At 39.6% G+C, this 15726-nt stretch overlaps 1 protein-coding gene across 3 annotated transcripts in view; it reads left to right on the plus strand.

Annotated features, from left to right (window-relative positions):
* The window catches only part of igsf9ba (immunoglobulin superfamily, member 9Ba), a 72364-nt gene that overhangs the window by 6913 nt on the left and 49725 nt on the right, over window positions 1-15726 (plus strand). For all 3 annotated transcript variants that reach the window (XM_087172947.1, XM_023402304.2, XM_023402305.2), the window contains exon 2: window positions 11232-11429. In XM_087172947.1, coding sequence (XP_087029073.1) covers window positions 11232-11429 — 198 coding nt within the window. The remainder of the gene's footprint in view (window positions 1-11231; window positions 11430-15726) is intronic.

The following is a 15726-nucleotide window of genomic DNA, read 5'->3' on the forward strand; positions in this document are numbered from 1 at the left end:
CCCCCCCCTCCTCCTCCCCCCTCCATCAGTCCAGTTGAGTCCCAGAGCCGAGTCTCCTTGCAAACAAACCCTGCAGCATTCTGGGAAAGCCAGTTTTTCAGATCGTGTGGTCCGAAGGACTAACTCTCTCAGCCACTGGAAAGTGAGTAAACGAAGTAAACTACAGTGTGATGTTGTGTTGATATTACACTTACTGTAGTCCCAGTTAAATTATCAGTGCACCAAAGACATACAGTAAAGTCCATCAGTCTTATCATGCAGCTGAACAATAAATATTTATAGATCTGCGATTAATCAGGCAGTCAACTGATAAATTAACTTAATGATTTAAGAGAAAAACCAATAGCCAGTGGATACAAATTATGCAGTGCAGTTTGCTGAGGTCATGCTTGTCATTATGAAAGTTTCTTTTGAAGTTTAGTATTTTATAGTTGTGTGTGCCTGCCCGTTATTTGGGTTTTTAAGAAAAAAAAACATGAAAAACTGTTGTAGGTAAGTGAAAAATAGTTTATACACAGAAGCCAATATCCATCAATATTTCCTTAGAGAGACAAACAAAACTTTTTAATTTTGAGTCTTCCTCACTTTGAACTACTTTACCGATCTGCTTGGTAATCGGTAAGTATCAATTTAATTGACCTTTATGCTGCATGCTGGTTGAATTGAGGACTTGGCTTTCAGCTACTCAGCGCTCCACTTGGAGATTTTGTGTGTCATTTTTACACATTTTAGCCTTTTTGCATGTCATTCATTGAGTATCGGTTCGGGTTAGGGGTTAGTTAGTAGAGAAACGACATGGCATGGAATTACGTGACATCAGGCTCCTGTGTTTCAAACTGATATGATAAGATGTGCTCTAAAATTTCACTGACTCAGCAGTTATACTTAATTTCCACCGACCTAACCTGTAAAATAAAATTACTCTGGGTGACACATTTTCTATTGAATCAAGAATTAAGAATTTTTAATTCGTCTTTCTAACTAAGATAAATATTGAAATTTGTTGACGAACTATTTTTCACTTACCTGCTACATAACTCAGATTATTTTTCCTAAAAATCTGAATTTAAGAGGGGGCACTTTCTTCATTTCCCTTACTATGTGGGCTCTTCCTTGGAAATATACTTTCCTTAACCTAATGGGCAGCAAACACTGTAAGAACATGCTTGTGATTATGTTGTTGGCTGTTGTGTCCGGAGTGGAGTAGTTGGTAGAGAAACTTCTTCCGATTAAAGTCCATAAAATTAGATTGAGTGTAGTGGTTTTTGAATATAAAGAGAAGTCTCTGGCCTCTCTGTTATTCAGGGTTGGGAGTTGGAGATAAGGATATGGACACTTGTATCATTTAGACTGGGCTGCACTGAACAGATAATATCGAGGTACTTCATTAAGGAAGGCAGAGTGGATCTTCTTCAAGAGGATGATCATGTCTTTGAATTTATACAATGAGCTAAAAGCACTTTTCATGGTTCCTTGCAGTGGTGGTGGATGAAGGTCTAGAGGGTGATAGAGGTTTAACCGTTTTTTTTTTTTTATTTAAAAAGGCCACTGCCATCATTCATCCTGCAGCAGGACTGGACTCTGTCCCAGAAAACATGATGAAGCAGTTTAGTCAACTCTTTGCGTTAAGAGCTATCAGACCTGTACTGTGTTTCCTGCACAGGCAGCTCCAACCTTAATGCTAGACTGCTATTTATTCCTGCTTTGGATTAATTACCTTCTCTGACTCTTTCCACCTCTGTCTTTGAGAGGTATCCAGAATACAGATGCTGAACCCTTCAAGTGAAGGGTGACTGAAGCATCCCAACTATTGGTTTGTTCCGATGTCTGCATTCATCAGCCTTTATAAGCATAATCTATCAAACCTAGTTGTAGGCCGCCACTTGCTTGTGATCCAGGCATCATGCTCACTTTTAAATAATCCCTGTAGTCCTGAAAAAGAAGAGATGCAAACTATAGTTAAGGCAAAAAACAGAATTTTTAGCAACAGATAAATAGACGTGAAAACAGAGTTAGTACAGTATATAGGCGACATTGTACCATTATAAGAAATATTACATGACATCTTATTTTAACGCAGGTAAAAACAACATCTTTATTTGCCATATTTTTTGTAAGATAAAAACATTGAATGCTTTTGTAAATATGGATGATACACAAAGACTGAGTTTGCTGTTCACAACGTTTGAATTTTTAAATTCACTTGGAGTCACTAAGCCTGGGAGAAGAGAAAAAAATCCCTTTATCAGGATAAACTGAATGGTTGTAGGATTTTTTTATTATTTTTAATATTATTATTATTATCATTAATACATTATTCCAAAGCATGTAGAAGTACTTATGATAATGTAACTTTTTTTTGTTCTAAGTTTTACCAGAAGATGCTTCTTTTTTTTTTAACACTGCAGTGTCTTGTAATCCCATGGAGAGGGCCAGATGTTTGACACAACACAGAAGAACAAAACAAACAGAACAACAAACTCACTCTATATGGTATGCAGAACAATAATGTCTTATTATTATCTGTATATCTGTATAATTCAGATCTTTATTATTAGCTATACTATTTTTAGAAAGTAATTTGTTTTATTTGTATAGATTTTAGCACTGCAACCAACGCTTATTCATCTGCCAATTAATCGTGTAGTCAATGAAATGTCTGAAAGCAGTGAAAAATACTTACAACTTCCCACAGCCCAAAGTGATCTATTTTAATAGCTTGCTTTATTCAACCATCAATCCAAAGCCAAAACATACTCAGTTTACTTTCCTATATGATGAAGAACAACATTAAATCTTCAAATTTTTGAAGCTGGACCAGTAAATATTGGCATTTTTGCTTGTAAATGGTTAATCAGTTATCAAAATAGTGTTCAATTAATTTTCTCTTCATCAGCTAATTGATTAATTGTTGCAGGGCTCTTACATCTAGGTCCATTTACCGTGGAGGAAGTCTTTTTATTTTCTATCATAAAATATATATTTGACAGTAATCCTAGTGATTTGAATATCTTTCATGATGCTTAAATATCAAGCAACACGAATAGTGCTACTGAATCTTATCGTATATATTAATGCTGAGACGTATAAATCATCTGATAAATAAGCAGCCATACTGATAAGGTATTCATAATCAGTACTATTTTCATCTTTCCTTAAAACACCACTACTAAACTGACCCCACCTTCAATCAAGAACACATTTCATGCATCTGAAAGGAACTTTACAATCCTGAATCTGTCATATCTTTCCTCTATTTTGGGGAAACACATATATGCATCTGCACAAGAAGCACTTTACTTCCAGAGATAAGTGTTGAATCCTCACCGAGCACACTTATGTCGCTCTGAGCTGCAGCTCGAGTGTGTATGTGGGAGCGTTATACAAAGAGGAAGTGAGCGTGAGAGAGGGAGGGAGTGAATGGGAATTATATGGAAGTGGATATGTTGATCGGAAGATATGTGGAGCCGATGTTGTTCTGTGGATGTCTGAGCAGTTTACATGTAATACAGGAGAGCTGTGTTGCTTTGACTTTTTCGCTCACACTGTTACATATGATTTATTGATGCTGAATAAACAGTCTCATAACTGGCTGTAATTAGACAAGCCACATGAAAGCACTAATAAGCGCTATCAGCAGCAATATGCCTCTTTGTGTAATTACTTTAAAACACCTTGGCTAAAGCATTTATAACTGTTGTAAAAAAAAAAAAAAAAGAAAAGAAATGCTGTGAGCGACTGTAAAAATGACTGAATCATGGCTGGACTGAGGAATTTCTGTGACTTACAGCTCCTGCCAAAGATGCCCTGTAATGTGCACCTCTGGTAGTGCAGTGCCTAGCAATGTTCGTTCGCCCTTTGTGCCTTTGGCAAGCCAAGCCCATTTCACACACCTCTCTCTCTCTCTCTCGCTCTCTCTCCGTCCTCGCTGTGTGTTCGAGCAGGTGTCAGCACATCCATTGCATCCCTGACTGAGCATTGCTTGTCTGAGAGGAGAACTTTGCCATTAAACAGAAGCTAAATAGTGACGAGACCAAATCTATCTTGTATTGTCCCTGTACAAAAGTAAATGCAGCAGACACTGAGGTTGTCTGAATGCCACCTTCTGGAAAGTACCTTCTGGTCTGCAGACTGGAGTGTAAAATGTGTGCAAAGTCTGTTAGTTTACACCTTGACTGGACCAGTTGTGAATACATGCTGGTGAGTAGTTATGTGTAGAGAAAAGGCCGTCACTTTATATTTGAAATACAAGCTTGTGTTTGAACATGGGGAAAAAAAAACATACTGTTTGAAGTACTTTGCTTTAGTAAAAGTCACTACTAGCTTGACCAGCATCTGAAAAGCAGTGGGTGGATGTACTTTGGCTTCTTCACTGTAGATGGCAAAATTACCAACAAAGATGAGGCTGTTTGCTGACCTCATAAAAAGCAGCTGCCTCACTCTGGAGTGACTACAAGTCTGACAACTCACCTGCTACCTTAGCAGCCTAGTTAGATGGGCCGATAGAGAGAGCCAAAGTGAAACCTGAACTTCCTGGTTGTGTTCCAGAAGCAAGAAAACCTCATTCGAAATTCCACTGACATTTGTAACTACGCCAATGCCTAAAAATCCAGCTGTGGAACTGAGCCTTTCTCTCTTTCTGTTTTGTGACAAACTTCCAGTGTCTAGATAAGGACAGTAGTATCTAATATCGTCGTTCATTCAATATTTATGTTTTTTAGCAGCCTTTAATGAACACCATTTCCCATATGCCCAAGACGTCCGAGCGCTAAACATCATTGCTTGACAGAGGAGGCGAGTTCATGAGCCAGTCGAGGGTTTGCAGTTAGTTCAGACACGTCTGTAATAACAGCAGGACAGACAGGACCCACGTTGCTGTTTGTAGTTTTTTTTCATGGGAGCTGTAGTTTTTTCTGTGCTCACAAAGCAAATGTTGTTTAACTTTGTTACCTCAGCTACTGAAGCAGAGAGTAACCTGGACGTGACATGATGACTTTGTCTGTCTATGGAAACAGACTTCGTGAATAAATCATGACGTACATGAAGCATGTGATTTGAACAACTACTCAAGCATCAACTTGTACTCAACTACAGTACGTGAGTGGAGCCATGACTCAGATCATTTCTGTAAGAGGGCAGCAGTAATATCACCTCATGTCAATCCGCAGATGCCTGTGTGCTGTAGGATTCTGTATTTTTTGATTTTTTAATCACATGTGTATTCTTGTACCTGTATCAGTGAATGTGTCGTCCTGGTTACAGTCGTGAACAGTAACTAACCTCTCTGGCTTCCTCCCACAGTCCAAAGACATGCAGTTTCGGGTAATTTAGATTAGGTTAATTGGTGACTCTAAATTGCCCATAGGCGTGAAAGGTTGTTTGTCTCTGTATGTCAACCTTGTGATAGACTGGCGACCTGGCACCCTCACCCATTGTCAGCTGGGATTGGCTCAATAGCTAATGGATGAATTGCTGTGTTTGAATAGGGTGATTGTGCAGATGAGAATTGACCCCCCCAAATTTCTTTTGTAATAATTGAAAAAGATCGTTTTGGAGAAGGTACAATATGTAAAGCCTACTTGCATATTATTTGATGCACATTACCTCCTATAGAGCCAGAGAGACTAAACTAGCAGACAAACTAAATTAACCAACATACCACTCCATACTCAAGGGAGCTGATTGGCTCCAGACATGCTTATATGCTTTCTCATGAAAAAGAGGAGGCTGCTGTGAATCCATGCGAACTACAAGCCTTCCCAACATTAGTCGTGTATAATGTAGGTGTATGTGTAGGATAAAATGTTATCGCTCTTGTTTTTCATTACTGGTGATGAGATAAAGAAGCCAGATCTAGCAGGGTGGTAAATGTGGCTAAAAAACAAAAACAAAATAGGTTCCCTATAAAACCACAGAGGAAGAGTCATGTATGCAGGGAGATGAATAACCAGGTGAAAGTCATATCCTGAATGTACCCAACACCAGATTAAGACTAGTGTGTGTGTGTGTAAACATACTCACTGCCTAAATTTCTCTTTATGTGTAGCTGCTCATGCATCTGTAGCTTCCATTTCAGAACAAATGCACTTTATACACCATCGACTGTGTTTGTGTTCTGTTGTACCTTAGCTGTTGTATACTTGAATTTTACAGACCCAGTTTAACACTGATACACAGATACGCACAGATAGACACAGGCATATCCCCGACAGCAAACACACACACACACACACACACACACACACACACACACACACACACACACACTCAGGCCATTCTCTGATGTGACCTTCAGCACATGCAGGCTGGCATTCAATTACCGCCCTGTCAGTGGCCCATCCAGCCCAGTGGCTGCACGTCCTTGAGACTCTCGCTCCAGCCTCCGTCCAGTCTATATTCCATTACATCCTCCACATCGGGAGCTCTGTCCAGCATAACGTGGCGCTCATATCCTCACCACTGTGAAACACACACACACAGCGTTCCCTCTTGATGCATCCTTTACAAAATCTCCAACTGCAGTGAGCAATGGTTTCCCTCGCTCATACGCTGAATCAAATCCAAGCATGAGGTAAATATTAGATTTTAGTTTTACTGGGTGAAATATTGTGCTGGTGTCAAAAAAGAGGTTTAGAAAACCTGAGCGCCGCTCTACATCTAAAAATCGTCTCTCATTGAACTCCCTCAGTTTTCATATTTTTCCTCAATATTGTTCAGTGCGTTATTGGACCTCATTACTGTCAAAACATTTCGCCAGCTCTGCACCGCCTGATTATTGCCCAAAATTGCCTTGAGAGTCTATTTACTGTACAAATCTGTGATCATTACTGAAAGTACAATGTAGTAAAAGAGCCGTTTTCAGCCACTGCCACTTGAAAAACACTCACAGTTGAAATCTCTTGCAGATTTAACCCTGTGTGCCGCTGCATTTCCGCTGCAGTGATTCATGTGCCGGTCTGGACAGCTGTTGATTGACCTCAAACAGATGTCTCTTATTGGTTTATGATGTTTGTTACATCACATTGTGTGTATCAGTAAACATTTGTCTTTGGCTGCTTCACTCAGCTCTGGATATTTTTTCCACATTTGCACTTTGCTAATGTGTTTTATTTTTCTAATAAACCACTGAATATACATCATGGATAAAAGCTTTATAAGGCTACTGTAATTATTGACTGAGTGAGCTGCTGCAAAAGCAAAACTCTCACAAGAGCTGCGACAATTAGTCAATTAATCAATTAGTTGATGGACAGAAAACAATTGGCAACTTGACAATCAATTAATGGTACAAATCATTTTTCAGGTTTCCCAACCTGTGGTTGAGACACCTTTAAGAAGTCACAAGTTAAATCTAAAGGGTTCAAAAGATGCTTAATGTTCTGCTACACTAATTTGTTTTCTTAGCTCCAATCTTAGCGCTGTTTGGGACTGTCTTCTGAGATTTTATAGACTAAATGATTAGTGATTAATCGAGAAACTAATCAACAGCTTAATCGATAATGAAAATAACCACAGGTTGCAGTCCTGGCTCTAGCTTAGACTAACTTGCTGTGACACCGCCTGTTTAACCTATGCCCAACAATGAGGAATTATCCCCTCTGTATTTTGCTTTTGTACATGAACTGCCTGCCATATAGATGATTTATTTGACAGGTGACTGAATTGTTACCCTTCAGGAATTCATGATCATAGCAGTAAATCTACTATATGCCGAGGATAGATACATAAAACATATTGGGCTCCTGGATTTATTAGCTGCCTGATTAATGCAGAACTTACTCAACAGATTTCTGCCTCTGTGTATTTGGGGTTTCACTCTTCACTTTCCAACTTCAGTTGAATTTATGTTTACAGTGCCAAAGCAATCATGAGTTGCCATCATCTCTTAACTATATTGATGCCTTTTCATCTACAGTACTGTCTATTTGGAAGATCTTAAGCATGGACCATTGTACATTTATGTCTTGTTGCTAGCATAAATAGTTCCCCTGAATAAGCCCCCATAAACCCTACATTTCCATTAAGGAAATGAAAAAGACTTCAGCGGTGACCAAGCTTGTGCTGATTGTCCCTTCATGAGGATCTCATAAAAAAATTGGAGAATTATTAGCCCTCCAATATATTATCTCAAGTCTTTAAAGTCTCTTCTCTGTCCAAGACGTGCCCCTCTCGCCACCAGCATCCAAAAATATTGTCAGTGAGAAACATGAGCCGCTAAACCTATGCAACCTGAACTGTCTGCAGAGAAAACAATGGATTTCAGCAGCAGGCACTGTTCTGCCACAGGGTTTGAGCCTGTGCTTCATGTCAAGTGACTCTACTTACTCAAACCAAACAATGTGTCCAGTGTGTTTCATTCTGGATGTGGGCCCGCTTGCTGTTTTCCTCTGAAAAGTAAAAGCGCTGCACCCATACAGTAATTTAACTCAAAAGACACTTCAAGTATCACCCACAATTTGTTATCCAACACCCCTGGTCCTGAAAATCTACGACTACAGGTCAACTATAACTCAGTTGTCTCAGTTTGTATTAAGGGCCGAAGTGTATCTTTGATCTGTATCAACAGTAGCAAACGTTTCTATTGGGTTAATGTACTGTAAATATCTTTATATGTTTTTCATGTGGTAAAATATTTCTAAAAATGTCCAGTTATTCTTGCCAACAGTCTTACCAAACCCTTGGTATTCTTCTTTGTCACCCTGAATAACCTTATTTTAGTATACATGAGAGATGGTGACTAGATAATTAAATCGGAATTAAAGCTGCAATGTGCAATTTTCCACAGGTTTAAAGGAGTAGTTTGACATTTTGGGTAAAATGCTTTTTTACTTTTTTTGAGTTAGATGAGAAGAGTGACACTCTCATGTCTGTACAGTAAATATGAAGCTACATCCAGCAGACAATTAGCTAGCCTGCGTCTGTCCAAAGGTAACAAAATCTTCCCACCAGCACCTCAAAAGTTGTTAAACTTTTGGATTAAACAATCAAGATATAAAGTGTTAATTACTGAGCTTTAGAGGTGGTGGTGGGCGGATTTTGTTTCTTTTGCACAGAGCCAGAAAAGCTGTTTCCCTCTGATTCCAGTCTTTGTGCTAAGCCAAGCTAACTGGCTGCTCTAGCTTCATATTTAACATACAGATATTAGAGTAATCATCAATTCTCTCATGTAACTTTCAGCCAGAGAGAGAACAAGCATATATTTCAAAATGTGTAACAATTCCTTTAAGTCACCCTGAGGTGTCATAGCACCCACTTTGGGATTTAGTGATCAAATTGAATTTTTTTCTCTTTTCTAAACAGAAGAACAAGTAAGTTTGGTGTCATATGACTCAGCACAATAACTGTGGAGCGTTGAAAGGGGTTATTATAATCGTTTTTAAAGGTGTTATAAATGAGTCTGCAATGGAGCGTGCTCAGGTGTGAATTTCAGGCTTTTGGAAAGTCTGAAAGGATTAGTTTAGCAGATTTCTGATTTTGTTGTGCTTATAACTGGATGGGACAGGTTTCCTCAGAAGCGTATTAAAAGGTCATGGTTCATACAGTTTGCAGGGCAGCGTCATGCCCTGCATGAAGCTCTTTGCAGCAATCAACTCCCCACTCGATCAGTCTCAGCAATCTTTGTACATTTTGATGCGGCAAACTGTGCTTGATCAAACACAGACTCCCCCTCAGTTTTATTTTAATGAAAAATGCTGCTTTATTACTGGCGTGATTTAGATGGTCCCAAATTAGTACATGTAGTTGATGTACAACTTCTATGGCTTGCAGCTGTCAGTCTCTTCCCCTATGAGCATATTTTTCACTTGTAACATTTACAGTGGGTTGGTTGGTAGTTAATTCTGTTTTATGTTAGTGTTCAGACTTGTGCAGCTTCATGTATTCCAGTGCTGGTCTATTGAAGACCTGCAGGGGCTGTTAAATGCTCATGCGGGGTTCACTGAGTCATGCACACGTTTCATTGGTTTTGTGTTGCTAATTAGAGCTCAGGGTAGCAAAGCATGGCTTCTTTTACCTTCTTACTAAAGAGGCACAATAGCAAAGCAGATTCCAGCACTGAGGTCTGTAACTGGCTGACCACATCTCCACTTTAAAAAGTGTAATTTGATTAAATCTGCTCTGTTTTAGTCCAGAATGTGTGCTGTTTGAAACGAATAAAGTAGATTAACTCTATCACAGGATAATGCAGATTAAACTGGTTAACACAAGCGCTAAGTGATTGTGCATATGGCCTTTAGGGGTGGAGTTAGAGCGCTATTTTTTCAGACAGAAGAACTGGGCGAAAATATTTAGGTTTTATTTTCAGTGTGCACAGTTGAAGTGCTTTCGGTCATATGAAATTTCCATTTCACACAACAGTGATGGTGGTTGAATATGAAAGAGAAAAACGCCATCACAGACAGTAGCAGTGCTGCTTGAGCTCATAATACCTTCCAAGTCCCGGCGTATTTGTTCTTCCTGTAAAAATTAGCCCTGATAATGCAAATGATACTGCTAATGATAGCATTACGTTATTCAGCTGGTGTTTCTCTGGAGTGAAACGTCAGCATGTCTCTTGATCCCTGAAGCGATTTTCCCTCTGGGCGAGGACGGGTAGTCATGCTTGCTCTGACGGTGGAGATACAGCCAGTTCAATGAAAGTGGGGGTGGCAGCTGGAGAAAATCCATTCCCAGAGTGAGCGTTCTGCTGAGGCAGGTATGCCGACCTTTCAGTCATCTGATAGGTCAACGCTCGGCAGCGTGCCTGGACATTCATGGCTAAACGCCAGGCCTGGTGGTGCTCATAGTAAAGCTCATCTGAGCAGCAGCCAGCTATGATCAATGGAACCCCTTGGCAGCTCATTTATAGTACAGTATGGCACAGCCACAAACCACTCACCAACAGATGCAGGTGACAGATGACAATGGACGCATGAGGAAAGCTGATGAAAGGGAGTGGGTTTACCCATGTGCACAGTGACCATTCACAATCTGCACAGTGATCTTGTTGTAGGTCATGAGCATCCAATGCATCTTAAGCAAAGTGTAGTGCAGCAGTTTAGTCGATCACCTTTAATTGCCACCCAATTATTGTTTGTAAATTAGTCTTGGATGACTTGAATGCAATGAGATTTTTCTGCTTTGTCTAGAGGAATCCTGTGCACCTTGTTCTGTGGCAAGTCAGACTCCGGCCCCATTGAGTTGATCATTAAAATTCCTTGCTTGCACTGAAAGCTGCATCTTTCTCCTCTCAGGTGCCCACGGAGTGAGAGAGGAGCCCCGGTTTGTGACGGCGCGCGCTGGAGAGAGCGTGATCCTGGGGTGTGACGTGTCCCCTCCCCTGGACGGCCAGCAGCCCCCGTATGTGGTGGAGTGGTTCAAGTTTGGAGTGCCTATTCCCTTCTTCATCAACTTCCGCTTCTACCCTCCTCATGTGGACCCAGAGTACACTGGTAAGAAAGATGTAGCTAAAAAAAAAGCTCTGAAAGAATACAGAGACATTTTGTTTAAAAATTTTAAATTGATGAGCATTTGGATGCATCTTTGGATGAATCAGGATCAAGATCTTTTTAATTGCCAAGTACAGGAAATCCACAGGACTCTGCAGCAGATACAAAGTTGACAACATCATCTCATGGTGCATACTAATGAACAGTGGTCATATTCTAACAACACTATGGTCTCACTATGCACGTGTAGATTAAATAATAATTAAAGCTGTGACATGCAAATGAGACGATTGATACCACTCTCCTATGTGTGGTAAATATGGAACTACAGCCAGCAGCAGGTTAGCTCAGCTGGAAACGGGGAGAAAACATCTAGCCTTGCTACGTCTAAAGGTAAAACCCCATTTACACTAAATCACTGCAAAAAAAGCAAAGTGTTAATGCTTCCAAGGAAAATTCAGGACAGATTGAAATTCGATTGTCGCATCGATCTTCTCATCTAACTTTGAACAAAAAAGAAAAATAAGTGTGTTTCCCAAAATGTCGTATTATTTTAAACAACAGCAAAGATAACGGGGCAAATACTTTTGTGTTACTTAAGTTGTTTCACCCTGTCTCAGTAAAAATACCACTGACCAAACAGATTGCATTAACAGACACACAACCTGATGCCATTGGTATTGTCAACCAGGCAAGCGTAACCTGACCAATACATCGCTGTAGCAGATTACAGACTCCATCTCCAATTATGGTAAAATTACCTTTGTGAGTCCATCAAGCTGATGGATATAATAATAATATATTACTTCAAAAACATTATAGATCCTGCATAAGTAAAATCATTCAGTAAACATTTCTATGATAATACAGTATACAGGTTTCCCTACACTACTGCAGACCTAATTATGAGCTTCTGGCTGAAGGCAGAGCCATTCCTGACAACCAGTTAAATATAATGCAGTGCTCTGTACATGTACCCTCCAATCCTATTTCATCGAAAAGATTGACCTGAAATTTCAACATGATCCAGAGCGTTTTCCCTCAGAATGGTACTTCATCTGTTTGGGCTTTAAGGTTAAGGCATGGTACAGCACACAGAGACCTTCACTGTGAGTTCTCAGAGACAGACTTGGCCGTTCTGGTTCTTCAGCTGCACTTCGTTCTGTTCTAACATGACGTTCAGGGCTGTGCAGGGACTACTACTGCGTGTAAGTGCATAGAGGGAAATAACTGTGTCTCAGCAATTTATGACTGCATTGTACATACATGCTTTCCTGCACACTCCAGTGATGATGCAGCACAGAGCACATATAGTATAGAGTCAGTACAGTATATTAAAAAAAAAAGCCCATATGCTGCCCATATAGAACAGGGGGTTTTATAAACAAAATGAAAATCTTTACTTTTATGAAGCTATAACCAACAAATTATTGGCTTTAAATTGAAAAATAAGTGATTGTTTAACCACCTGAGGGCAGAGGAAACACGCTGTGAACAGATTCACTCTGTTGCCAGAGACATGTTTCTGTTATTTAACCCTCTCTGGACAAAATAGTAGAAACACTTGTCAGCATAAGGACATACAATTCAACCGCACCACTAACTACAGTGTCCAAAATGTTGAAACACAGTTGAATCAACACCTCTGTAGAACAGTTTCAACAAAAATTGAACATTATAACTTTCAGGACATTTATTGTAGGACTGTTGTATTAGGTGTTCCCAATAAACTGGCAGCTAAGTGCAGCTAAGTAAATATGCCATAAAGCTCTCCAGAGCTGAAGTGAACGGCAGAGTCGCCGAATTCTTTGTGTTGGGCGACCCCTTTCACCTTTAATCCATAGTTGAATAAAATCAAAATTGATTACAGCAGCTTAAAAAGCAGGACAACACTATATATGTGATAACACAAAATATGTGTTTTTCTTCACGTTCATCACAGCATCACACAACCTTAAAATCTCCCTGTCCTGGCTTAGACAATATGTCTGCCTTCATTCAGACTCCTCACAGCAGGAAATTTGTTCTTCTGATGTTGCTTCAATGTCTGTGACAAGATGGCGAGCTGTCAGAACGAGGTCAGAAGTATTCCTCGCTGTTCCCACCTCTTTACCGAGTACAAAACCCCTGCCTGACCCTGGCAATATGCTGTGAAATGAAGGCAAAACACGGCTTGTCGAAAAGCTGGAGGATTCATCTCCCTAGTGTGCGCGTCCCAAACATGGACATTTCTGTTTTTTTTATTAATAGGACTAGAGTGAAAGCAGTGTGAATAATATTAAATTCAGAGATTCCTCCCTATGGGCTTTTTCATGCAAGGTCATCAGTGAAAACAAGGCTAATGGCAGTGACTCACAGTCTGGGGAACCCTTTCTTTTTGTTTTGTAGTGGCTACTGTAGATACTGCAGCTGCTGGAGCCTTTCACTGTTTACTTTAACCTCCTGACTAACAGCAGGGTATGAGCGAACAGCACTTTTCAAACAGCATTACACTCCACTGTGCTCACTGGGGCTCTAGTAGTGGGCCTCTGCCATGTGCCATCAAGTCCACTGTTGAGGAATTACCAGTGAACAGATGCAACACAAATATGGCCAGTCTCATTACATAGATTAAAGTGTGTTCTGGGGATTGCATGTGCATGGTGACGGTGTGATAATGACACCGGACTGTACTTCATGAAATGCTCTTTGGGGCATTTAATAGTGTCCATAATAGGTCATTGTTATCACTCAATATGAATAAAATTGGTGAACAGAGTAAATGTGCTTTTATTCCATCACACAGCTGCTACCAAAACAGAGCGGATTATCCATGAATACTGTACTTACAGTGTTGTCAAAGTGCAGAGCGGTGCAGATTGCTTTTTTGATTCCACTGATACTAAATCCATCCAGTTTCAGTGTGATCATTCTTCATTTTCCTCTCTTACTAATTATTAAGTCCTACAATATATTAATTTTAATAAGTAATTCAAATGTAAGAGAAGATATTTTCTCATTACAACTGTGTATTTTTCCCCGTCTAATTCACTGCTAAATGAGAATTGGTACATATCTCCTCGCAGACTAAAATCTATCCTGGATCATTTTGCCAGTTTGTCCTGCGGCTATATGGAAATTACAACATTTAAAAACATCTATTTTTGTGCCCACTCAAGCAAAGACGCAATCAATAATTCAGATGTGCAGCTTGTGAAATTTTAGTGTCAGATTCTAGCGATTTGGGACAGGCTGTTGGAAATCTAAATCGAATCTCTCTTAGCACCGGATTTAGCTTTAGCCTGCACGAGAAAAAATATACACGTGTATATGTAATGTTTTTGTTGTAATCTGATCTGTTTTCCCTGCATTTGAACAGGAGGCTGTTTGTTATTGATGTAAAATTCCTCAGTTTTCTTGCCTTTGAAATAAAGAGGGAGTTGATGATTATGTGAACACAAAAAAATATTGAGGCACACCTTTCTGTGTCATTTGCCTTTTTTTTTTTTTCATTGAATTGCTAGCACTTAATCATACAGTTAGTGGTAAGCTTGGCACTACATTTTTTTTCAAAGTTGGAAAATGCTGCATATTATTAGACTGTAATTATAAGCAGGCACGTGGGGGGGGTTGGTTCACTCTGCTAGTTTAAATTCCAAGTCAGAGATAACGGGAATTTGTGACAGATAATGATAATGATATCTCGCACTTGACGAAAAGAATGACAGTAGCTTCAACAAACTAGTTGCAAAACCACTATGACTGGCACTTACAATTTAACTCAACTTACACTTAAATAAAATCCAACATCAGCTCTAATTCAGTTGATCTGGCCAATTGAAAAGGGGATATACATATACATACAGTTGTGAACAAATGCAACTATGTAACACAATAATAACACCAAATTTAGCCTGTTTGTCTGGTTTGATTGGATCTGTGAACGTGCTGACTTACTGAGCTTTAGTGCTCATATTGTATTTCTAACAGTGCTGCTTAAACCAAAGCATATGCATGAACTTTGGTCTTCAGCTTTATTTTTTCGTTTTCTGATTGTTGCTCTTTGCGATTGAAGGTTGTTTCCTAGTGTGCCACACTGTGTCTGCCAACTTTGTCACTTTGGATTTTAGTATTTTCTTTCCAAAGCTTTCCTATCTGACAAAGCTTGTGATGTGATCTGAACAAGGTGTTAGCTCCTCTGTTTTCACAGTAGACAGAACCCTGTACTGTGTAAGTGGTGTATGCCCAGGGGGACGGTCCTGACGTGGATACAGTGCCGTTAACTCTGTTTACAGCAGCACCATCTCACTCCTTGACAAAT

Source organism: Seriola lalandi, unplaced genomic scaffold, assembly GCF_002814215.2.
Source record: "Seriola lalandi dorsalis isolate HSWRI2012SDOR001 ecotype SW California unplaced genomic scaffold, Sedor1 jcf7180002053927, whole genome shotgun sequence".
In the NCBI taxonomy this organism is placed as follows: domain Eukaryota; kingdom Metazoa; phylum Chordata; class Actinopteri; order Carangiformes; family Carangidae; genus Seriola; species Seriola lalandi.